The sequence below is a fragment of the Lontra canadensis genome, unplaced genomic scaffold, assembly GCF_010015895.1.
Source record: "Lontra canadensis isolate GAN:19392208 unplaced genomic scaffold, GSC_riverotter_1.0 scaffold69, whole genome shotgun sequence".
NCBI lineage: Eukaryota > Metazoa > Chordata > Mammalia > Carnivora > Mustelidae > Lontra > Lontra canadensis.
The window spans coordinates 1,144,130-1,170,468 of record NW_022631063.1 but is presented as its reverse complement, the minus strand read 5'-3'; the positions used below and the strand labels follow the sequence as shown (position 1 = coordinate 1,170,468).

The 26,339-nt window shown below is 34.3% G+C and overlaps 1 protein-coding gene across 4 annotated transcripts in view; it reads left to right on the top strand.

Moving 5' to 3' along the window:
* The window catches only part of KCNH7 (potassium voltage-gated channel subfamily H member 7), a 482,562-nt gene that overhangs the window by 915 nt on the left and 455,308 nt on the right, over positions 1-26,339 (top strand). For all 4 annotated transcript variants that reach the window (XM_032880309.1, XM_032880308.1, XM_032880307.1 and 1 more), the window contains exon 2: positions 1,062-1,292. In XM_032880309.1, the coding sequence (XP_032736200.1) occupies positions 1,062-1,292 (231 nt within the window). The remainder of the gene's footprint in view (positions 1-1,061; positions 1,293-26,339) is intronic.

The following is a 26,339-nucleotide window of genomic DNA, read 5'->3' as shown; positions in this document are numbered from 1 at the left end:
ATATTTCTTCCTCTTTATCATTTCCCTAAATTTCCATCAAGAAATTTGAAAATTGAAATGTAGTAAGTAAATCCCCACAACTGAATATAGAGAAATTTAACATTCTGATGTGGACTAACTATAAGGAATGAATTATTGTTACATAAATATATTAATTTTAAATCCTTGTTAATTTATATTTAACATTTTCTTAAATCTACATTAACACACAGTTATGTTGTGCATTTTGCAGTTGTTTTAGCGCTGTATTTAGGGACATGAGGATATAGTACCTTGTGTATAAAATAAACTAATGTATCCTGTTCATATTCTATCTGGAAATAATAAATATAATTTGTGGTCAAAATTTAATAAGTCCTTTGTATTAAAATACCTACTACCACAAAGGAATTCAAGGTTCTCACAAAGTAAAAGTGAAAAGGTATTGACATAATACTTACCTGTGTATGTGTAAATATTTTTATCTTCTGGAAAATATATATTATGAAAGGTGAATCTTCAAATTATTGAACTATTAATTAACATGAGATAGTTTGATTGCTAACAGTTTCATGTTTTGTTTTTTAACACGACAAATGTGTAGTATGCCTTAGAGGGATAGAGAAAAGTCAAATCCAAAAATAATAGCTACTTTGAGAAAGTTGTACTTTTAAGGGCCAAGGTTGAGGTAAGAAATCTGTCAGCTACAGGATGTTTCATTGTTTGCCTTTGAAAATATTTATCTTACAATTAAATGGCATTCTGGAAATATCAATGGGACAGCTGCTTGTTTGAGTGTGCCTTAGTACCCTTGGGAGTCACAAGGCTTAAGAAGTAGACTATTTGGGAAATTACATTCTCAAAATTTGAAGAGTAGTTCCTTAATACTTCTTGATAAAACTACTTAGGACCATTAATTTCATGTTTAGGGTTTTTGTTTTTTTCCTTTTAAAACCCTGGGCAGTTAGCAATTTGGGAAGCACCTGCATTTCAGATCTCCTATTATGCAACAATTTCCTCCAGTGTTTATGAAAATCTTGTGGAAGCTCTCTAAAAGATGCCTTACCATCTTCTTATTACAGATAAAAAATTTATCATTGCAAATGCCAGAGTGCAAAATTGTGCCATCATCTACTGCAATGATGGGTTCTGCGAGATGACTGGTTTCTCCAGGCCAGATGTCATGCAAAAGCCGTGCACCTGCGACTTTCTCCATGGGCCTGAGACCAAGAGACATGATATTGCCCAAATTGCCCAGGCATTGCTGGGGTCAGAGGAGAGGAAAGTGGAGGTCACCTACTATCACAAAAATGGTAAAGTTCATCTATTTAGAATTCTTTTTATTTGATTCCATTGAAATGAAATTTTGACAACTGATTACTGAAAGTTCATTTGCAGAGAAGCTCCAAATATTCAGTTGTAGATATTTTTTGCTTATATATTTTATATATTTTAGGATTCAAAAAATATGGATACTGTCATTAGTGGACTAATAGGAACAATTTCTTCTTTGAATGAGGGTACTCTGTACTCTTCAAAAGTAGTAACTTACTATCAGTGAGAACAAAGTGCCACAAATCAGTCTTACTTTCTCCCCTTTCTAGGGAATAACATAAAGGCCAATAATTTACTGATTGTATTGTAATGTATTTGGTAATAGAGAAATACAGAGTTTTATTTGCTTGAGCTTGAAAATATTTCACAGAGCAAAATCTTGTTGAAAACTGTATATCTGGAACTAAAATTATTGCAGTCATAAATGTTTCTTGGCTTTCAGATTTATTTGATAGGCAACACCTCTTGTTTCTTTTGCTCCTTTTTATACAACATTAAGGGTGATATATAAGAACTTCAAAAATTGGTCTAGTAAAGCTATGTAATAATAAAAGCTGTTCATGTATTCAAGAATTGTCCTAAAATAAGAAATCGACAAAAGGAATTATGATACTGTGGAGTTATTTGTACTCATTTTTTAGCTGCAACAAAATTGGTACCTCAAACTTAAGGTCACACCTCAACTTCAAGGGTACTCCTCCTTCTTTCGGGTTTGTTATGGGAACATAATATGTTTGACCTATAACTGCTCTCAAAAAAAAAATACTCATTTAATACACATGCATCCATTAAACGTACCATATATAGTGTATGAACTCACAGGTATGAATATTCACATATACCCACATAAAAGAATACACATTCTCAAATGTGCACATTTACTGATATTTGACAATTTAGTGCTTAAAGATAAACCAGCTAAAAATGCATGTTGTAGTTAGTTTTATTGATGTTGCATTATCTTTTTTTTTTTTTTTTTTTTTTGCCATTGATAGAAATCAGTGAGGCAGAGGGATATGTAGTCAGATGTTTTAGGAAACCCTTAAGTCTTGCAAATGAGAAAACAAGTGATGTGTTATAGCTTATATGAGATACTGATTAATTATTTGATAAAATACACAGCAGAAATTCTAGCACAGAAAAGGTTTAACTCTTCCTCTTATTTCTTACAATTAAATATTTTATGAAAGAAAATTACCATTCTTAATTACTAAATTTTCCTTAACATTAACTTGAATGAGTATATGTGACAAACTATGATTAGAAAAAACAGGTTTGCATAACTTTGAGTTAATCTGGAATGAAAACAATTATATGATTATCAGCCAACATAGAGATCGTTTTTAAAGTTCTTCTCACCCCCCTCCCCACCACTACCACTTTTCAATCAGTGGTGTTGGCTTCCTAGAAATAGCCTAATTGCTCTGTTGTCTTGAAAGCATTTCTTGGACTAAGGCTCTCACTACCCAAATGCAACTCATCTTTTGTGTGTGTGTATCTGATGCCAACAATTTGGGCTTTTGGAATAATTTGAATGTCTGACATTTTTTCCCCACCTGAATATTTATCATGATGCTGACATCGTCTACATTGTGGTTATACATGGCATGTTGGTCAGCATTTGATCTTTATGTTTTTTAGGACATTTCAGAATTTTTTCAACTTATATAATTTAGGTATAAAATGAATTTGGACTGTTCAGATCACTTAGATACTCACTATATTTTTCAGACAATATTCTGAAATGAAAGTTGTTGTTTATTATACTTCAAGTGGAATGGTGCTATTTTAAAACCTTGTGTAACTTGTGCAATGGGAGTGTGTAAAGTTATCTCAAAACCCCTAAGAAAGGCAGGTAAATCTGGGATCAAAAACATGAATGTAAAAGTTTCTACAGTAAAGATGCTTGTACACTGACTAATGCAAATCTTTCTACCCGAGGGATGCACTTGATTATATAAATTAAAACCTTCTTGTTTTAGATGAGGATTTACTCAAAAGTTTGCTTAGGTATATAAATATCAACCTTCGGTGATGATTTTGATTCTGTTGGCTTCATTTTAAGATTTGACTCAGTCTACAAGGACTTGGTAATCTTTAGAGCTAATGACAAGTGCTACTTATTTCACTTTTAATATGGGGTACATGAGATAATGGGCCAAGATTTTTTTTTTCTTTTTCCAAAGAGAAAGATTAATTTTATGATCTTTTCAGATTACAAAGACACAGTAGGACTTGTTTGCTCTGAATGTAATCAACCTGTGTTTTTGAGCCTAGTTCACATACCTTGAATAGAATCTTCAAAGTGCATTGGTTTTATTCACATGGCAACTGCAAATTCAGTCAGAGCTTGTGAAGTTCAAATGCTTTGAAAGTCTTGCCTCTTAGAGACCTGCCAACCACTCTATATTTATAAAAGCAGGAAGGGATAAAATCACCAACATTTTTTATTGGTTTCTCAAAGTTTCCTTAATTCTTTATTATTGAGGTTCTTTACTTTTGGAAGGTTTCTTGGTTTCTTAGGTATGTACAGTAAATGCTTCCTTTACTTATTCTCTATTTAGCACTTTATAGGAATATAGATAGGAAAGTAATAAGCACAATGAGCAAATTAACTAATAGTTGAGATATTGTTTCCACTTTTCCATTCACTCATTCTGGTGTAGCAAAAACTTGTGCATGGTATTATTTCTGAAAGCTTGTCTTTCAGATTGGCCGGAGGCTTTATAAGCAGTTTAAACCCATGATCTACGTAATGAGTTCACTTAGATGCAATGCATGGCAAACTGCCTGATTATTCTTAGGAAACAACACTTCCTACCATCCTACTTGATGTGATTTTATCAGGTACAATTGAACTTGCTGTTTACCAGAATATCATTTTTTTTTAAAACTACTTATTTGCAGTAGGAATATTTGACAGCCCTTCCTTTGAGGATTCTATTTTACAATTTAAGTCATTATTGCATAAATCATTCTTGGCAGCTGTGAAGTATTGCTTGAGGTGATAAAGCTGTAAATCTTTTGACATAAAGCTCTAATTATACAAAACTATAATTACACTGAGGCTTATACAAGGATGGGCATGTATTTTAATAGTATAATATATTCACTTTAAGCACAACTTTTTTAGGGGTGCTTCGCTGGCTCAGTCAGTAGAGCATGTGGCTCTTCATCTTGGGGTTGTACGTTCAAGTCCCATATTGGGCATAGAGCTTACTTAGAAAATAAAAACAATTTTTTTAGCATTAGATTGGATTGAGGAATAACAAACACTTCAGTTATTAAGTGAATATAAGTTATATAGTTTGGAGGTGATGCTAATACTAAGGAAACAGAGAAGTCAGTTATCTTTCAGTTTATTGCTTGTCAGGTTTGGAGTGTGTCATGGAATGGAGCTAGCAGTTAAAGTGCTTTTCCACTTCAGGCATATGTAGACACATGATTTTTATCTTAAATTGTCAAGCAACTCTAAACATTTGGAAAATCAAAGTAAGTTTCTCTAAAAGAAATAAAGGTCTTAACTCAGTAGGAAAACAGGACATATAAAATGCTTTATTTTTAGAGGTTGGAGCATTCCTGTATTTTTGCCATTATGCTCTCAGGCATGGTACAATGGCAAAATTGCTAACAAATCAGAGATGTCCCTATCTTTGCCTTGCTTTCAAAGAACTAAAGGATGAGAAGAGGCCGAGGGAAGTCCTTTCTTGATCCAGACAGGGACCAGATCCAGACAGGGCAGCAGTCATGTTGGGACAAAACTCCAGAGGCAGTGTTTGAGCCAGCTAAATTCAAAAGAGGTTTTGGTTTGATAACATTAAATCTACCATCTCTGAGAGTTTTTTGCAAAGACCTTTTAGAAAGTGTTGCATTGTTGGAAGTAAAGGTGAAAGTGTATACCGAGTGCCGCCACCTCTCTTTAAGGTAATTTTTTAGGCATTAGAGGAACATGCTATTGGAGGAGATGCAAAAGAGGACACAAACTCATTTCTGCTTTCAGAAATTTGTATTATGGAGTGACTAATGTTCACTTTTATCTTCAAAACTCCAAGATGTTTTCATGAAATTGTTTTTAAAGGAAAAATAGTAGACTACGAAATGAAGAAGCTTTTATATAAATGGAGAACAGAATTTGGGGTTAATTACCACTCTTCCTCTATCTCCCTACTGTAAAATAAACTTGTTTTTGTGTACTTCCTGTCTCCTTTTGTCATTTATACGTAATATTAACTTATTAAAGCAATGTGGTTTACTTAAAACTTTAATAGCTCAAAAATAAATCTTCTAATAGTTCTATAAGTTATATGACATGTGAAATATTCCACCTTCATAATTTCTTAATTGTATAGTAGAGATACAGATGGTAGTTTTTAGAGAAGAATGGAATTATATTCTATGTATATGTAATTCAAGCATTAAGAAAAATTTTTAGGGAGTATCTGGCCTAGAATTTATTTTGGTGTTCATTTTAACTTTTTGTTTATACATTCTGTTGTTTCATCCAACAGAGTACTGTAATGGTAATCTTAAAATACTGTCTTTCATATACCTAAACTTTGTAACATCTCATGGACTCTGGATATTATATAGAGCTTAAATTTGATCAGTGTGTTTATTGAGAAACTAAAAATTCTCCAAAAACATTCTTCCTTGAAAACTTTTACTATTGTCCCAGATGAAAACAAAATGTCCCAAAACTGAAGTTGTGCTATGCTCATCAATCCCCTTTTTACCACCCACCAGCACCATACCTCTTGCAGCTCTGGTTCTAAAAAGAATCCACAATGTCTGCAGGCTTCGGGGATAACTGCTCAGTTATTTTCACACCCAAGGGACTTGAGAACAGGGTCAGTTTAGGGATAGGCTAGCCTTAGTGGGAGGAACTGGCTTTCTGGCTTCTAATGGCTTTCAGCATTGTTTTTATTTTTATTTTTTCACTATAAATAGTCATTAAATCAATTACTGGCAGTCAGCAGCTAGGAGAGTCCTAGGATAATTAATTCACAGGAAAGGAGCAGTTGAAGTATAAAATGTTAAGACATCAACATTCATCTGGCCATATAAACTAGAAACCTCAGGGTCAGATCGTTTTCTGTTTTGTTTTTTCCTCCCTCTCCTCCCTAAACCTGCTGCTCACCAATTCCTTTCATTATTTACATCTGAAGTATCTCTCAATGTGACCTTTACTCTTCCATCCCTGCCAAGGGCCCTAGTTGAAACCCTTTTCATTCTTCTTTGAGAATATTAAGGACTGAAGTTTTCCTCCCTTCCCAATCCATTCTCTACAATGCCATCAGAGAGCTATTTTTTTTAAATTATTACGTTAGTCACCATACAATACATCATTAGTTTTTGACGTAGTGTTCCAAGATTCATTGTTTGCATATAACACCCAGCGCCCCATGCAAGTTCCATCCAATACATGCTCTCCTTAATAACCACCACCAGGCTCACCCATCCTGCCTAACCCCTTCCCCTCTAAAACCCTCAGTTTGTTTCTCAGAGTCCTCAGTCCAGAGAGCTATTTTTGAAACAAGAATCACATATACTGATGACTTATTGGAGCCAAGCATCATTGCAAATGAATTTCATATATTAAATGAGTACAACAGTCTCATAAAACATAAACTCTCATCATCCCCATTTTATGGGAAAAAGCATTGAGACCCTGAGAGATTAATTCACCGAATCGCACAGCTTATAAGTGGTGACATCTGAGCCCTTAGCAACTTCACCATATTTGGCTGCTCAACACCCTTATGATACACCTTGGCTTAAAAACCCTATCTTAACTCATTAAGGCTCTCAGAATAAAGTTCTAGACTCTTTAAAAGGATACTTCATCCCCTTCAGAGTTGAATTTGCTTGGGTTTTTGAGTAGGGTATGTTTAGAGGAACCAGCTGAATTCATAGGTCTGACCAAGTTTACCTTCCTTGCACCTCAGTTACTTTCTTGATACATCCTTGGAGAATAACATCCACTTTGTTAGAGTGATTGGGTATGTTATATACAATAAAATACATAGCATTATTTCTAGCTTGGTCTTTTGCCCATAATATGTACTCAATAAATACCAATTAGTTGAATATCTTGCCAACTCCATTTGTCTCACGTGTCTTATGTTTCAATAATATTTGACTGCTCTGAGTTTCTCAAACAAGCCCTGCTCTCTTATGTCACTGAGGCTTTGCTCACCCTTCGGAAATTTTCTTTCATCTGTAATAAACAGTGGAAAGCCTCATTGAATGGATTGCCTTTCCCTCAGCTTCTCACCCTAAAGAAACTATTATCATCCTTCCAAAGACAGATCAAAAGACTTCTCTGTGAAGTCTTTCCTGATGCCCCCACTGCCTGCTCCAGAATATTAACATTCCTTTGTGTCTTCACAACACTTGGTTCTAACCTCTGGTGTAGCTCATGAAATATGCTATATATCATTACATATTATTGTAGTTAATTTTATCTGTTTTTTAAAGTTCATTCAAAGAAAATATTGAGTCTTATTACTTTCTATGTCCAGAATATACGGAAGAGTACCTGATATGAAGTATGTGCTTAAGTAGCATTCAGACACAGAATGAAGAGAAGATGAGTAATGGCACCATAGCTCTGGAGAAAGAAACAGATTGAGATCTGGAGATCTTCACAAAAGTGAGCTATAGGGAATATGTAATATTTTGATTTTTCTTTCTAAAATGTTCTTAAGAACAGTTTCCACCTGAATTTTATCAATGACTCTATTTCTTTGCTTATAAGCTAAGGAATAAATCATCTTCATTTCCTATAACTATGCAAATAGCTAGAAAATATTTAATAAAGTATTAGAGAGAAGCTATTAACCAAAAATAATTAACCAGTTACCCGAGTATCACTCGCTCACCACCACATCAAAACGACTCTCACTAGTATCTCCAACAAGCTCTTTGTAACAGCTAAACCCAAAGTTCTCTCCTGTTCATTTCTGACTTGAGCTTATTGCTGAGTTTGAAACTCTCTACTGACTACATAAGTTACCCAGAGTTGGCATTTTATATCTAGTATAACATTTTATTTCTCAGTGTTTCTTGAAAATTCTTAATTGACGGTGAAGCCTGCTCTCAGGGCCATTCAATAATGACCGTGTTAAATCTAAAATAATAAAGTTAGTTTATTAATATAATTAAGAATTATTATGAATTATGATCACCAAATGAATGTCTTCTCTCTCTTAACTGAACTATCTGCATTTAGCAAAAGTGCTAAACTACTGAGAAACTATCAGCAGTAAGACATTAATCAACATAGTGAGGAAATTTGTTCCATTACTGAACAGTTAAGGTAAAATTGCCACTTGTCATAGGTGGGTTAAGAGAAATCCAAATACTAGGCTCCTTTTGCTATGACTGAACATTCCATATCTTTCTCTTAGTCCTTTAATTTATATGAAATGTCTAACTAAGTAGGGGTGCCTGGGTGGCTCAGTCAGTTAAGTGTCTGCCTTCGGCTCAGGTCATGATCTCAGGTCCTGGGATCAAGCCATGTGTCAGACTTCCTGCTGGGTGGAGAGTCTGCTTCTCTTTCTGCATCCCCTTCTCTGCTCATGCTCTCTCTCTTTCACTCTCTCTTGAGTGCTCTCTCTCTCTCAAATAGATTAAATCTTAAAGACAAAAACCACAACCCAAAGCAGTCTTTCCATGGGCAGTCCAAACGGTGGCTGAGAATGCTCCCTGTGCCCTTTCCTCTGTTTAAGTAGATCTGTGTGTGTACAAACCTTTTTTCATGGTTCCCACTGTTTTGTGGAATGTCTCACACTACTTTTTATTTTGAAAATGAGTAAGACATCCCCGGCTAGTGCTTGGTGTGTGAGGACTGGAGAGGAGTGTGAGAGGACATGAGTGCATTTCGCCCTTGGTTGTCAGCTGTGTTTGTGAACTCATCTGATCTAGACTGTGCCGGGCGGGGTCTGCCGAGGCTGCCCCAGCCACGCTGCTCTGGCTTACCTGCTTTTTCCTCTGGGTGACCAGTCGGGTGACATTGTGATAGAAAGTAGACATTCACCGTTGCTGATTTTATTGGGTTTTTTTCTTCCTGTTCTATTCTGTTTTTTCTTCTTTCCTGAGGATCATTGGGAGTGCTCCTATTTGTCAGTTTGTTTTGATAGGACATTGATTCTTCTGTGTTGTTCGAAATATTGGTTTTGAGAAACATGTAGTAACAGCATGGGTTCAAGACACCTCAGAATGGCTGTTGCTTCTCATGCTGACATTTGACCTTTATGTGAAGAACACCATAGTTAATTCTAATTAGTGAAACCTGTGCTAATGACCCAAGATAACTGGTGTGATGACAAAAATAAAAGTATAAAGTTAGTGGTGGTTTCATAACCAATATCTCAAAGATCAAGTAAAGAATAAAATCTAGGACAAACTAAATGGGGTACTTATATTAAAAAAAATCCATTTTTGTTAGAAAAGATCACATATTGACATCATAATCCTTAGGTTTTTGAATATACTAAGATCACATCAATTCAATAAAATCAATGTTAGAGCTATGCAACATCATATGTTATATAAACAATTTTTCATCACGTTCCCATGCACTTCTCTGAGCTAAGTTAGTTAAAATTTTCTGATTATATGCACCATCCATTTTCTTTAGTAGTGTTAATCAGCTAATCTTGAACTACATATTTATTTAGGTCCTTTATACACACAGATGTGCTCTCCAGGTTTTGAGTCCCATGGCTGTAGTTCATAGACAATAGCCCTCCACCTTATTTCTCTTCTCCCAAAGGACTAATGTTAATCGAGTTCCAATCTTGTGACTGGCTCTTCATATATATTGCTTTATCTGATTTTCATGACAGCTTTGGGAATAGATATTATCCCATTTTACAGGTTAAACTGACATTCAGAGAAGTTAAGTAAAGTACTGAGGATCACAAGCTAGAATATAGATCAATTTAAAAATCTAAATTTGTCTGTGGTTGTAAACTTAGCCTCTAAATGCTATACTTCTTAAGCCTCAACCTACTCCATATTGTATATCTTAATGGTAGTTCTTAATTATGGTTTCTTATTATCTGAGGTGTGAATCTGATTGATTTAATTCACACCAAAAATTGGATGAAGATTTATCCTAGTTGTTTTATACTTTAAACAGGACTGTATCACTCAAAAGGGATCTCTGTCAGGTAGGATGCTCAATTGCAGAGGAATGAGGATAGCTAGTATATGCCTGTAATCTTTGCATAATTATTAATGGCACTTTTTTTTCCCTCTCACTTGGGACTGTAAATTATATCGTCAACTTAGATTTGGGGGATATTTTTAGTTAAGGGTTCCTCGACTACTATTTATCTAGTTCTTATCTAAGAAGTTTGGAAGAAAACTCTTATGTTAGTGTGATTTAATGGCAGAAGCTCTGTTGTGTTCTTATCCTCTTCTTCCTACAACGAAGTTTTGTTTCCTGGCAAAATTACATGATTTGGCAAGTTTCACCACTAGTATGTAAAAGGGAAATACTAAATTTACTGGTGTAGAGAGCCTGTGGTTTATTTAAAACACCTTTAATTTTCTTCATCATGTTTCCAAATGTCAGTCTCAATTTCTGCTATACACCCTATTATTTTGTGCTTCTGAGCTCTGCCCAAAGGCCACTATACTCTTCCGTGCCTGGTCCTCTCTAAAGGCCCCGGGCAACCTTGTCCACATTTTCTAACATTTTTTTTCTTAGCTCTGTTAGAAACACTTATGAATTATCTTGTAATAATTTGTTTCTATGTCTCTTGCACTCAATGTTGAACTTTTTGAAGGGCTTTTTTGTTAAGGCACTGATTTTTAAAAAAGAAGAGAGAGAGAGCAATAAATAAATAAATTTTAAAGAATCTAAGGATATACCCATTTACCAATGAAAAGATCAGGTAGCACATTTAAAGAAGTCTAATTAGTTCAACATACTGTGCCAGTCATCTTGCTAGATGCGAGAATTGTAAAAATTGTAAAACCTACATTGTTTATAACTAACTTAATAATTTGCTGCCATGTGGTTTATGTATTATGAAGCAACTTATTGTAATACTTAATCTGTAGCTGTTCCTAAAAAGATATGACAACTAATCACCCCTCTTTAGTTAGCCTAGAAGGAGAGAAGTAGAGGGCCAGGACAGTCCGGATAGATCTTTAATGCCTACCTAGTCAGCTGATTCTGATGGGGGCATCTTCAGGTCAATAACATAAAGAATACATCTGCATGTTCTATAATAGTATATGACCATCTGAAGCAATCCCAGCTCCCCCTGGATGTCCTTAGTCGAATATGCAGAGTAAAATACTTACAAATCCTTGCCATTAGTCTGATGTATTTTTCTGCAGTCTTTCTCTAAGCACTGAAAACAGCTCCTTACTTGCATTGGTTTCCCAACACATTTCATTCTTTTCCCCAAACCCAGAGTCATAAGTTGAGATGGTAAGGCCTGTTTGGTATCAGCAGACACTTCATCAGTCACGTCCCTGAAACGGGATTTCACCACCTCAACCAGGACTTCATATCTCTGCTCTTTCTCACAGTGATTTAACTTTGCTGTCAAAAAATTAGAAAATATTGAGAAGAAACAGGAAAAAGGACCTATAATTTTACACCTAAAGAACAAGCATATTTTCTACACACACACACACACACACACACACACACACACACTTTCTGTTTTCTTTGCTAAGACCAGGACAGCATATAGACCAGTGTTTATACCAAACTGTAGCCTGTTTTCCTCACTCAGAAATTAATCATTGTGTAACACTTAACACATGGACAGTCCATAGATTATTTGAATATTCACAAAGTATTACATTAAAGGAAGTAAAGTATTACCAACAATACTTTATTATTATCAACTTTTCACAGTTGTAAACACATACAAAGAGGCTCTCTTGCACACTTGTGCTATTGTTTTCCTTAGTGTATACTCCTAGAGGTATAAGTGCTGGGTAAAACAGCACATTTGTTACCTTTTATTGATCTACTTCAAAGACGATGCATCTAATTGCACATTTACTGTGAGTAGTAAAGATGGGCAATCTTTTAAATTCTTGTTGACCCAAAAAAGCACATCATTTTTTTCATCACTGAATTTAACCTTCAATCTTTATTGAAAAACACATGTAGAAAATATTTGATGCAATTTATTTTCTTATTTTAAAGAAAATAGTACTCAGTATTGCCAAACCTAGGGAGTGATGGAATTCTCTCTGAGTAGCGGGTTGGGCAGATTAGACCCCCCATCCCACACCAGGATCGCTTTTCCAAGAACAACTCTTCACATTCACATTTTCATTTCTGTAACTTGCTGACTGCTTCCCAAGCCTCAGATTCAGAAACTAGTTCTGATTATTGACTACTTAGCAGCATTTGTGGACATTTTGTCCTTTCTATTTGGGATAAATTGGATTTGAAGTTATTTTCAATATTTTGTACTTTGTATTATCTGTGTAAATAACAATGAAAATCTTGATTAATGAAAAGAGTTTTTATTTGGTAGTTTGCATCTGAGTATATACATGTATAGCTACACTTATTTAAATATTTTACAGTTTTGCTTAGATTCAAAGTGAGAGGCATGAAAGGTAGTGAACTCATAATAATAAACATTCAGCTGAAATACCATGTAACAGAAACAAAATGTACTTAGAAACCATAAATGACATTAAATGCTTAGAATACACAATAATATATAAGAAATGAACAAATGACAGAAACTGAACATCGTAGTTGATAAACCTGTAACTTTATCCAACATAACACTGCCGAAATGACTGCAGACAAAGATCATTCTCTTCCTAGGCTGCCTTGCTTAACCAAGACATGCAGAGCTCAGGTAATCTGATCTTTCTAGCTGTGACTCAAATCTCGGGTCTTCCCTCTAGGTGTTCTTTATAATGAATGTCACTTAACCAAAGCTCAGTAGGATTTATAGATTCCCAGATTGCTCTTCTCTGAATTTGCTCCCTGAATGAAGGACTACACAGAAATGCCACTAATGATGCCCAGCCTCGACTGTCCTGTTAGCTGGCTCCTACTCAGTTCTCTCTCTACAATTGCAGGACTCATTTCTTTGCAGTTCATGTTTCCAGAGTGAGCAGAGGGTGGCCTACTGAAATTTCATACCCACCAACATTCATTATTTTTAATATATTCACAACAATGTGAGTACAGTGCGAGTTGCACAACATTTTGTTTTAATTATTCGCTCCTTTGAGGATGCCAATAACTTCAATGATCAGTTTCCCTCTAGAGAATACTTCATGTAAAAGAGTTCTGTTAATACCTTTTGTTATTAATCTACTTTTTAAAGTATAATGGATACTGATTATGTTCTCTAAATCTTTACCAAGTCAGTTTCATAATATCATTCTTAATTTGTCTTCAGTAAAAGAAAATAAAGACAAATATTTGGTTGAGCTACAGCTCAGCTAATGAAACTTAATCTGGAGTGTTAAAAAATAGGCAAGAATATTTTCATAAATACTTCTCATATGGCATTTGAAAAATTGTTAATAACATTCTAAAACACTTTTTCCAGAAGAGAAGGCTTAGATATCTTAGTTAGAATATCTGAGGTTATAGAATTTCAAAATTAAAATATAAAGAATGAAGATGAAGCTATACCTTTTAACTACATTAGCTGCATGTTGATTCACCTGGAGAAGACAAGCAAAAAAAATTCCAGACATTTCATTTTCATTCCAGAAGAAGTTATATGTGCTACCTTATGTTAAAGATTCCAAGAAACAAACTTATGTTGAAGATTCTAAGAAAAAAAAAGTGCTTTCAGTAATGACATTATAGTATTTTAACCAGGTCCCCTTCCTACTAATCCCATTGTTCCAGAATTGAAATAGTCACCCTTTGCCCATCTTCACAGCTAGTTTAAGCATAACGTAAGTGAAAAATCAGATGCTGGATTGTTGTTCTTTTTGCTGATTTTAGTCTATTTACATTCATGCACACTGGTATCTTGCTACAGAGTTAAGACTGGGCCTGTGAAACTATCCATCTGTGGCAATGCTGGATAATGCAGTGTGGTTGGAACATTTTAAATAATATTAACTATCATTAATTGAGCATTTACAATGCGATGGTACTCTTCTAAAATCTCATTTTTCTCCAATCCTCACAACTTCCTATGAAGTAGGGTTTCCCATTTTACAGATTGAAAAGATAGTCAATAAACTCGCCAATGCTGCACAAATAGTATAACATAGCTGCAATGTGAGTGCAGGTTGTCTTCTTTCAGAGCCTATGTCCTCAGAACTTCAGGACCCCCCTGGGCAGGCCTCCTGTCCAGGTGTTGGCCCTGACACTCACAGTGTTCACATCTGTAGAGTCAAGTCCTATCTTGACAGAAAAGTATGAATTGTTCTTTGATTTGAGGCATGTAAATGTTTTAAATTTGGAGGCTTCTGATCTTCTTTTCTTAAATGCAATTAAACAAACACCTGCTTCTGGTGTTTTGAAAATAAATTCATCTCTTTCCCCACTGCCTAATTCAGTACCTTGCAAAAAGTAGCTAACCAAAAATAATCTTTAAATAAATCAATTCATTAAAACATGAGACAAACTCTCTTAACCATTTGTGTTTTTTTTGTTTGTTTGTTTGTTTTTTCTTTAAGATTTTATTTATTTATTTGAGAGAGAGACAGGGAGAGAGCATGAGAGAAGAGAAGGTCAGAGGGAGAAGCAGACTCCCCAGGAAGCAGGGAGCCCAATGCATGACTCGATCCCAGGACTCTGGGATCATGACCTGATCCGAAGGCAGTCGCTCAACCAACTGAGCCACCCAGACACCCTCTCTTAACCATTTGATCTGCTAATTACTTCTTTCAATAAACTGGAAGTCATCTCTTGTTTATTTGGAAAGGGTGGTAAAGAGGGAACATAACATAGTGGCTAAGATCACGGAGGAGTCAGATTGCCTAGGTCTAAATGTGAACATACACATTGTGTGATCTGCAAGTTACCTAACTACCATGTCCTCAGATTCATCATCAGTGAATGGAGACTCTGGTAGTACTAGAACCTATCTTATAGGTTTTGCAAAGACTAAATGTGTCCATATTTGTAAAAACACTTATAACTCCTCCTAGCACCCAGTAAGTATAATGGGATTATTAACAAATGAAATAATACAAACAGGAAAGATATGTGTTAAAAAGAACTGGGTTAAAAATACATAGTAAGTTGATATGCTAAGTGAGCGTTGTGCTCAAAAAGAAACCTAGAGCTGCATGTGTGACTGAATAAAAAATGTGAACCAAATTTTGATGTCAGTAGGTAAAAGAAGACATCAGCAGTATTTCTTAAAAATTTAAAATGTGAAATCCCAGAAATTTTACCTTGGAGATTGTGGCTTCAAATTCTGCATAATTTATCCTTAGACCTATTTTGAAATGCTGAATCTTGTTTTAGGTGCTGTTGCCCTGATAATATCAGCAGTCTGGGCAACTTGGACTCTGTGCACAGATGTCTTTCAGCTTCATTGCAACCAGTTCCAGTAATGGTATTCCAGAAACCTGTGTGTTTTGAAAGAGTAAGTTCAGGTCACAATGAGGTGTAAGGTCAGTCCACCCCTCCTCCCCATAAGCTTAGTGGGAAGCAAGAGGTATCTTATTCAGCTCAAAGATATGGAATTAATTGAAACCTATTGATTTCAATAAACTATATGGATATAGATGCCCACGTGTAGCTGAGGGGACCATATAACTTATTATCCAAGGCAGGATTCTTTTTGAAATAAAAGGATAATTTATTAATAATTATACCAGAAGAACATGAAAAATCCAGAACTGTCCAAATTGGATGTCTGAACACTGTAAATACAACCTATATCTGTCACAGTGTGTCAGGTTTTCAAACTGTATACCATTCTGTAGTATAGACTTTTCATGAATATTTTGTAGGTGTCTGAAAGTAGTGAGTTTAAAAGTGTAGCGACTCATTCTTGTGATGCCTAAAATGCTTACTGTGTAGACAAAGACAGTATCTTGCGATCTAGAGAAATGAGTCAGAATTCCTCCAAAGAATATATTGCACCTGCTGACCTCTTTGAAATAAGACTACAAATGAATCTTTCTATAAATACCATGTTGAAGGTTCTTAGTAAAGGACTTAACTTCAGCCACTTTGTGAACCACGGTGAGTCATAAGAGCAGAATGGACTAAAAGTAAAGAGACTGAGTTCATTGTTGAATGCCTATAGTCCTCTATAAGGTACCTCTGACTCTCAGAGATCCTGTAAAGGATCTTTATCTTGGAATCTGTTAAAACATGGTGTGTACAGGGTGTGTGACCAACCATCTTTTTCCCAGCTTTTCTGTCAGACCTTAGTCATATGTGTTAGTTTGTTTATAATCCTGTGATAAAATTAGCCTGCCTTCGTGTATACAATTTGTTGTGTAAAGGATATGTATTAAGTAAGAGGAACAACCCCAGATAAGTTGGGACAGATAGCATTAAAGTGGAAAGTTATTAACATTCTAATAAAAGCAATTTAAAGAAACAATAAATTCATTCAGATTTTCAGTACACACTAAACTTATTAGTTCTCATGATTTTAAATGGAAGTTGATATTTCCAAATTTAAAGAGAAAGATGTAATTATAAAAAAATCAAAATTAAGCAGTAAGCCATTGTTTTTCAGAGGAAAGTTAAGCAAAAATTATACAACTGGTATTCTCATATTGTTAGTATTTTTCTAGATCCAATACAAACATAAAGGAAGTAATTTTTGAATGGGAAAATTGTGTTTGTAACTAAATTTAGCTTTTGCAGTGTTACAATCCATAAAGGAAAAACAATAACAACAACAAAAACAACTATGAATAACAGTAATTATAAAAGTCCTTCTTTCCTTCCAGATTCAGTTAGCTATCTTTTTAAAAATACTGTTGATTGTTGAGGTCATTGCCCATGATGAAACATTACCAGAAGACTGTGAGCAAAATAAATGGAAGTTTAGGGAATTACACCCTCCACACTGCTTTGTTTTCCTGTCCATCTGTGGAGTCTCATGCACTTTATATTTGCTAAATAAAAGTTCATAGAATAAAGAAACACCTGAATAAATACATTGATTTATATGTGGAAATAGAAGTTGCATTTTTGTGGGCGATCATATTTTTTGGCTGAAATGTCACCTCTCTTAATGAACTAGGATGGAACACACACACACACAGGCTGTCAAATCAGCATTATTTTCAATTTAGCCTTAACAAGTCACAGAAGACAGCAGCATATATTCTTGGTTTAGGAGTGATTTCTCTTTGTCCCATACCCTGCATTCTTTCTCAACTCCCTATTCCAAACAAAGCATAATGAGGTGGACATGGCAGAAAGCTTGGGCAGCTGGAAAGCAAAATGTATTATTGTCTTTCAAATGGCACCCAGATCAACATTATTCTTTTAAAATTACAGGAAAAATCCATATGTCTGACTCTAAAGTGATCATATGATCACTTGAATTAAAATTTTTATTTTGGAAAATACTCAGACCTACAGAGAAGTTGCAAAAACGTTATAAGGAACTTTCATATTACCATAATATAGATTGAGCTTTTGTTTACAAGTTGCCACATTGGCTTTATCTCTCTCTACATTTTCTGTGTGACATATAAACACTGCTCTTTTATGTCTATTTACTTATTTTGCTGAGACATTTGAAAATTATATGTACAGATCATGACCCTTCATCCTTAAATACTTCAAAGTTTTATCCATGAGTAATGAGAAAATTCATTCATGTAATCACAGGTTAATTATCAAATTCAGAAAATTTTGCATTGATACAATACTGTTACCTAATATGCCCTTCAAATTTTGACAGTTGTCCCTGTATTGCTCTTTAGCTAATTAGTTCTTAACAATTCATGGTTTCAACCAGTATGGTACATTGCAGTTTGTTGTCTTGTCTCTTTAGTCTCCTTTAAATGGATGACTGAGTGACTTCCTCAGCCTTTTTTGTCTTTCCTGACGTTGACATTCTTTAAGGATATGGGCTCATTGTTTTGTAGAATGTTCAGTTTGAATATGGTTGACAGATCGTCATAAATTAATTCTTAACTTATGGATTTGTGTTATGTATAAAATATAAATGATACTGTATCCTTTTCAAAGCATTACCAGAAGCACTTAATATTAGTTTGTCCCATTATTGATTTTAACTTTCATCACTTGTCTTACCATTTTTTACATGGTTTAACAAAAAATTAGAAAATAAAATTTTAAAATATTCTTAAATTAAGCATGAATATCATAAATTTAACAAAAACATTCAAAACATCTACATTAAAATAATCACAAATATTATTAAGAGAAGTTAAGGAGCAAATAAGTAAATACAGAGATACTACATGTTCATGAATTAGAAGTCTCAATACTATAAAGACGTGTAGTCTTCCCAAATCAGTCTGCAATTTTAACCAAAATTATGGCAGTTTTTTTAATATAAAGTAACAAACTGACTCAAAAACGTATATGAAAAGGCCAAGAGATGTAATAGCCAAAACAATTACAGAAAAGAAGAACAAAGTTGGAGAACTCTAACCACCTGATTTTAAGGACTACTATTATGCTACAGTAATCATGATGGTAGAGTATTGGCATATAGTACAATTAAATAGATCGATGGAACAGATAGTCCATAAATAGATCCTCACATATATAGTTACTTGATTTTTTTATAAACACCAAAGTAATTCAGTGGGGAGAAATGCCAGTCTTTTCAATAAATGAGCTAGATTAACTGGAAAAATGGATGGAAAAAGTAGTTCTTGACCTTTACACTATACTATGCACAAAAACTAATTTGTTAGAGCTTGTAGACCTAAACATAAAGGTAAATTTACAAAATATTAGAAATAAACAAGAAAAAATTTGTAACTTTGAGTGGGCAAAGATTTCCAAGAAAATATCTAAAAGTCATTATCCATAAGAATGAGAAGTGATGAACTGGACATCATCAAAATTTAAAACTTACATGTTTCAAAAACTTTCATTAAGAACATGAATGAATCTTAGAACACTGAAAAAATAAAATTAAGATGTTAAAAAAAAAAGAAAAACAAATACACTATTGACTTATCTCCCCCCAAAAAAGAAAATTCAATAGACTGAGAAGAAAATGTCTCCAATATATTTATTTGACTAAGGAATTATATTTTAAATACATGTGTATATATACCATATACCATATAATAAATATGTGCGTATGTCTACAAATCAGTAATGAAAAGATAACACAAATAAAAATTATGGGCAAAAGATTCATACAGATACTTCACAAAAGAAAAATATACAATGGGCTTCAAAGCACATGAAAAGGGAAATAGGATTTAAAACCAAAGTAAGATGCTATTTAATGCTCACCAGAATATATAAAGTGAGAAGACTGACAGCATCAAATGTTGGTGAGAATATGGAGCAACTGATATTTTCATACATTGCTAATGGGATTATAAAATGGTATAAATACTTTGGAAAGCTGTTCATTGTTTTATTATAAAATTAAATATGCACCTACCTTCAGATCCAGCAGTTTCTATTCTAGGTAGGTCTTTATCCAAGACAAATGAGAATATATGTCCACAAAATGGTTTGTCTAAAATGTTTGCATTAGCTTCATTTATAATAGCTCCAATCTGTAAACAATGCAAGTGTTCATCAACAAGCAAACAGTTAAATTGTGGTATAGCTGTCAATGGCATACCAATTAACAATAAACAATAACAAACTATTAATATGAAAGAGCAACATTATAAATGATTCTCAAAAATATGTTGAGCAAAAAAAATTAACAATAGTTAATAGTGAATAATTTTATTTATATATAGATCAATATTAGGAAAGACAAGCTAATCTATGGTGACAAAAATCAAAACTGTGGTTGCCTTTTGTGGGGGGGTGGGAATTGCATGTAAGGGAATTTGCAAATGATGGACACATTCTAGATCTTGATTGGTGTGTGGATTATATGATTGTCTATATTGATCCAAACTTAACAAACTGTATACTTAGATTTGAATATCACTGTAATAAAGTCACTATTTACATTCAGAGTCAGATAGTTTTTTTCTGTAACCATACAATTGTTACAGACTTTAATACAACTTAAATAAATGCATCAAAGGAAATACATCCTTTAAGTTCTGGGCATTTACTTTGATATATAGGCGAATTAGCATTATATGTAATACTGTACTGATTGGATTTTCATCATAGCAGTAAAAATCACAACTAATAACTCATTTTCTGCCCTTTTTTTTCAAAGTTGAAAGACTTTAGTAATATCCTGAAATACCAACCAGGACTTATTTTCATGATTAGGAAATAAGAGTTACACATTTGATTAGCAACTAGTTTTGTTTATTTCCCCCAGTGGCCTCTCAGATTTTAGCAATGCCTCAAAGGAACTAAATCTATTGTTTTGTTGGCCTATTTTCCATCAACTTTCACCCCTGGTAAAAGTGGTAATTCATAATTTTAAATCCAATATTTCATCCCCTTTAAACTATAAGCCAATTGCATTTAATTCTTTCTTACATTAGTAAATGGTATCTCACTTCTGTTTAAGGGCATTATTTTTATTTTTAAGTGGCAAATGGATCTTCATTAATCTGTGAACCCTTCAGGGTAGGGTACTCTCTATTGATTTCTGCTTGTAGTTTTCAAGATTCTATTATGGGTAAGGAAGAAAAAACAATTTTAATGAGAGTCATTTTTTTGTTGTTGTTAGACGTAGATCCAAAGATTCTCCTAAAATAAAATAAATGAGAGGAAAGAGGAAAATGGAATGGTAGGAAAGGTTTCTTTGGTAGGACAGATTTCTAACTAGAATTTTTTAATCTAGAGAATAAAAGTTATGAGGAAATCAGTTGGGTAATCCGAAAGATATATACGTGTTGCTCATGTGGCCAAATACATCTTTTCTTCAGCAAAATCCTGAAATCTAGAATGACCCAACTTTCTTTGAAAGAGAGCATGTTTAAATGTATGGTTATATTGAGATGAATATACCTGTCCCCAAGGGATGGAGTTGATTAAATTGATGAATATCCTTTAAAAAAAGTTTATTTGTGGCTGCTAGAGCTGAAACAGACGTGTTTGTGATGCAAACTTAATGTTTTATTGACTCGTTTAAGACTGACACAAAGACACAAAGGACAACCAGTTTTCCTAAGTGACCATCCCTTGGTGTCCTCTTTGCTTTCAAGGATGCATAATCCATCAGGGCATTCTGACCCAATTTTTGTGTTCCTTACTTTTTTTATTCCTCTTTATGTTTAATGGATTAAGATCAGTTCAAAACCACACCTCAAACCTAGGGCATATACAATTGCATTACTTTACAAGATTTTTCTAATGACAGAGTATTGCTCACATTAATCATAATGAGAATTGAACTACATCCTACTTATTTTGTCATGTGGTAAACCACTAAAGATTATTGAGTAACTTTATTGGGAAAATTTTCATGTTCTCATTTTTTAATATTATCCTTCTGATTACTTTTATTGGTTTGGAATCTTTAAAATTTCACAACTTTAAACAGAAGCTTCATTTTGGTAATTCTGTCCCTCTAATTATGAACTGTTTAGAATAAGTTAGAGGATGAGATATATCCTCTCCTTTAATTCTAGTAAACATTAGATTGGGATCTTTTGGTTTTTGACTCTGAAATATTTAGGGAGATTGCTTCCTGTGGGTGGGGGGTTTAATTTTCAGAGTTTAAAAAACAAAGTGCATATTTGCTGATCAGTTATTGGAAAAGGCAAAAAAAAAAAAAAGAAAGAAAAACACAAACAGAAATGGAGAGTAGGGGAAAATATGTAAGGAAATAAAACTGTGAAGTACAAAGAAAACAAGTACACAGACCTGTAGTGGAAAGTGTGTAGGGTAGGAGAACTGCTTCAAGGGAATGAGGGAATAATACAAAGAAGAATATATACCTAAGAAAGAGAGAGAGAGAGAGAGAGAGAGACTGCTGCTTCTTGCCTTCAAAAGAAAACATGCCCATGAAATTTCGACAAGCACAAGTTCAAGAGGGTTATCTGAGACTAGACACTATGATCCTAGAAGAATGAATTCTTCAGTGTGAAGAATATTTATTCCTTAGATCTGTTTGTTTTTCTATTTGGAGCTAAGGCAAGAGTCATGAATAATGGATAACAGGACACCCTAATTGTCTCTGTAACAAAGGCCACAGCAATAGAATTCATTATACCTTATTGTGTGAGGCCATATATTGACAGTTACACAGATGAAAGAACTTAACCTCTATAGATAACAGGTCTTTGTTCCAAACAACAGATTTACTTTTTCAAAAGTAGAAGCTAATGATTAGGGCCTATTTTGCCTTTTACACCTCATCTCTTTGGTGCAGTAACTACATTAAACCTCATGGAAAACAGGATCATGATGATAATGGCATTGCCACCCTTGAGTCAACTTAAAGCAATATTATCTAAACATGAAATGCTGCAGAATCACAAAATTTTAACATAGTAAGGAACTGGGATTCTGTATTACACTTTCTAGGAAGTGGGTGAATGGTTCCTGGCCCAGAGTAGCAGTCCCTCCAAATGCTAACTAACCAGGTTCCTTCCTGCCTGTCTCTTTTCCTCCCTCCCTCCCTCCCACCTCCTCCTCCTCCTTTCTTTCAACAACCCTTTACAAACATAGAAGCCTAGGCCAAGCAACTTGCCCGGGCTCACTTGGCATCAAGACCAGGGTTCATAGCTTCCAGTTTCTAAAATAGGGCTGATTTCCCATTATAGAATGAAAGCGCTGCTTCTTCCTCATGCTCTTAACTAAGCAATATTCTTACAAATATCAATAAAGATTTAGTTTTTTTTTTTTCTATTGAAGATGAGGAACATTTTGCCTGAATTTCAAGTCAGCATTTCTCACTGAGTTTGAACAATCATATAGCTGTGTGTTTCCTTATTGAGCATTTCATTTGCTCTTCTGGTGCTTTTTAAACAACCTTTCATGACACTTTCTTTTTCCAATATAATACATGAAGTATATGAATCTATAAATTGATTTAAGCCCCTTGAGAAGGGATGGTGCTACTCGTACTCTACATTAAAATAGTAAGGCATCACTATTTGCCATAAAATGATACTACAGTATTCTAAGAAAGGAACTCAACATCTCACAGACCATCCACAGGGACATTAGAAATGAAACAGAACGTAAATCTGTTTGGAGTTGGTGAGTCTGGCTTATTTGGCTTTATGAGCTCTTTCAGGTAGTTTTGGAGAATGTTTGTATTTGTGTCTGTACGAAATGTTAACATCATTCAGGCTTAGCCGTGCCATGAAAACAGTTCATGTTCACTGTGGGGAAAGAGGACAGTACATTCTATTTACAGCTAGACTTCTGAGTTTGTGTGTTTTTCTTAGCACAGTTTCAGAAATTGAATACAATCCTTAGCGATTACTCTCTATTCAAAGCACCACCATAGCCCAAACTATGATCATCCTGTGCCCTTTGGCTCCCAGTTGTGCCTAAGAGGACACCGGTGGTGGGACAATTAAAGAAACCCTAGTTAATGATAATTTCTTCCTGCATGATCTGCCCTGCTGATTGCACTCTTAATTTGCCCAATTGTGGAAAATAATGAAACATTCATTTTTTAAAAACCCTATCTCTTGAGAGGGTAAGTGTTTGATGAGAGCTTTAAAATGCACAATTCCATTTGCTGCTACCTTCATTTGGGATAATGTCTTTGTTACTTTAATTTTAATTGTGCATATGTTCTGTTGAGTTTTTCTGCCACAAAAAAATAATAGTATTAAGAATCATGTTATCTATTTTATTCAAAGATTCAGGTGTCTGTGGCTTGCTTTTTTCCAAACCATTTTTTCCCTTTAATTCCTAAATGACAATTAGGGGAGGAAATTATTATAATATTTTAATAATCTAGTTTTTCTCATTAACTGTTATGTTGTAATACAAGGTGTTTGAGAAATCTAAACATAGGAGGGGATCATTATTGAAGTAGCTTACAATACAAATTGTATTACTCATTTTGATTAGAAACTAATTAAAACCCAGTATAACTGCCACTAAAATGTATATATAATATTTAAAAGGATAAAGGATTCTAAGGTTGGGAATCGTAACTATGACCTGACTTGATTTTTTTTTTTTTTTGCTTATATGAGAAGAGATGAGATATTAATCTTTAATGTCTTAATGTCTTAATCTTTAAGACATGGACTTAGACCAAACAGACCACCAGCCAGAAAAGACTACTTCCCAGAAAAGTAGGGAGCCAGCCAAGCATATGCTGGAGCTCATTCCTGAGGCCCTCATGTGCCAGGAATAATCCTGTAGTAGCTGGATCAGGTGGTAGTCTCCGGGGTCTGATGCACCAAGGTAGGATGGGCAGCCAAAAAAGCCATGATTAGTGGCTGTTTACCAAAGTATCCAAAAATATTTTGAAATTTTATTAACAGGAATGGCTATACTGGGTGTAATTACCAAGTCATTATATACATATATTTCATTTACAAATATCACATTATGCCTCATTATTTTATACTATTTATTATTTATATGGATTTTTTTTTCTCTGTATGAACAGTATATAACTAGGGTGCCTAATTGGTTTAAGTCTAGAATGAGGGGAAACTACTATTTGTTAACTAGGTTCAACATTATTTCCTAAAGTCATTATAATTCCGGTATTACACCAGGGTTCTCAAAATTTCTTTTTTTTTAAATATATATTATTCACCATACAATGCCTCATTAGTTTTTTTAAAATTATTTTTATTAACATGTAATGTATTATTTGTCCCAGGGGTACAGGTCTGTGAATCATTGGGCTTACACATTTCACGGCACTCACCACAGCACAGACCCTCCCCAATGTCCATAACCCAACCACCCTATCCCTACTTCCCACCCCCAGAAGCTCTCAACCTCATTAGTTTTTGATGTAGTGTTCCATGATTCATTGTTTGTGTATTAACACCCAGTGCTCCATGTAGTACATGCCCTCCTTAATACCCATCCCCCACCGCCTCTCCTCTGAAACCCTCAGTTTATTTCCCAGCGTCCATAGTCTCTTATGGTTTGTCTTCTCTTCTGATTCCCCCCTTCATTTTTCCCATCCTTCTCCCAATGTCCTCCATGCTATTCCTTATGTTACACATATAAGTGAAACTATATGATAATAGTCTTTCTCTGCTTGACTTATTTCACTTAGCATAATCTCCTCCAGTTCCATCCATGTCGATGCAAATGGCAGGTATTCATCCTTTCTGATGGCTTTGAAAAACAGTATTACTCCAAAGATACAGATGTAATGAAAAGAAGGGTCACATGCACCCCATTGTTCATAGCAGCAATGTCCACAATAGCCAAAGTGTGTAAGAAGCCAAGATGCCTTTCAACGGATGAATGGATAAAGAAGATGTGGTCCATATATACAATGGGATATTAATCAACATTTCTTGAAATGGAGACAACTAGTGCTTAAGTGATTTTCATTCTTGAATGCAAGCCTCCATTAGCAAAGCTTGGTGTAGTAAATTTTTTGTCTACTTCCATAGAAAATTTACTAGGTGGGTGAGAGGAGTTACTTATTGGGGGAAAATGTTAAAAGACAATACCACCCACACCTGAAATAAAGGTTTTTGCATTTTGAATTTTTCTATCAAGAATGTATTTATAGGATGATTCACAATTTTTTTTACTATAGCTGAGTTATTGCAGCACATGTGAGTTTGTCTCTATATCAAATATTCAATGAGAAAAAGGTTAGAAATTTTTATGAATCACACTAAATATCTGTTTAGACATTTCTTAGTATAGGGAGGTTAGAAGTTATTGGAGCAGTCTTGAAAGAGATAGACAGTATTACTGATAATTCACTGCAACTCTGATTTCTTCCGAAGCTCTAAATAATGCTAGGGCATGGTTTATTAAATACTTCTGTCAAATTTGGTGTATAAATGTAAAAGAGAATACAGATATGAAA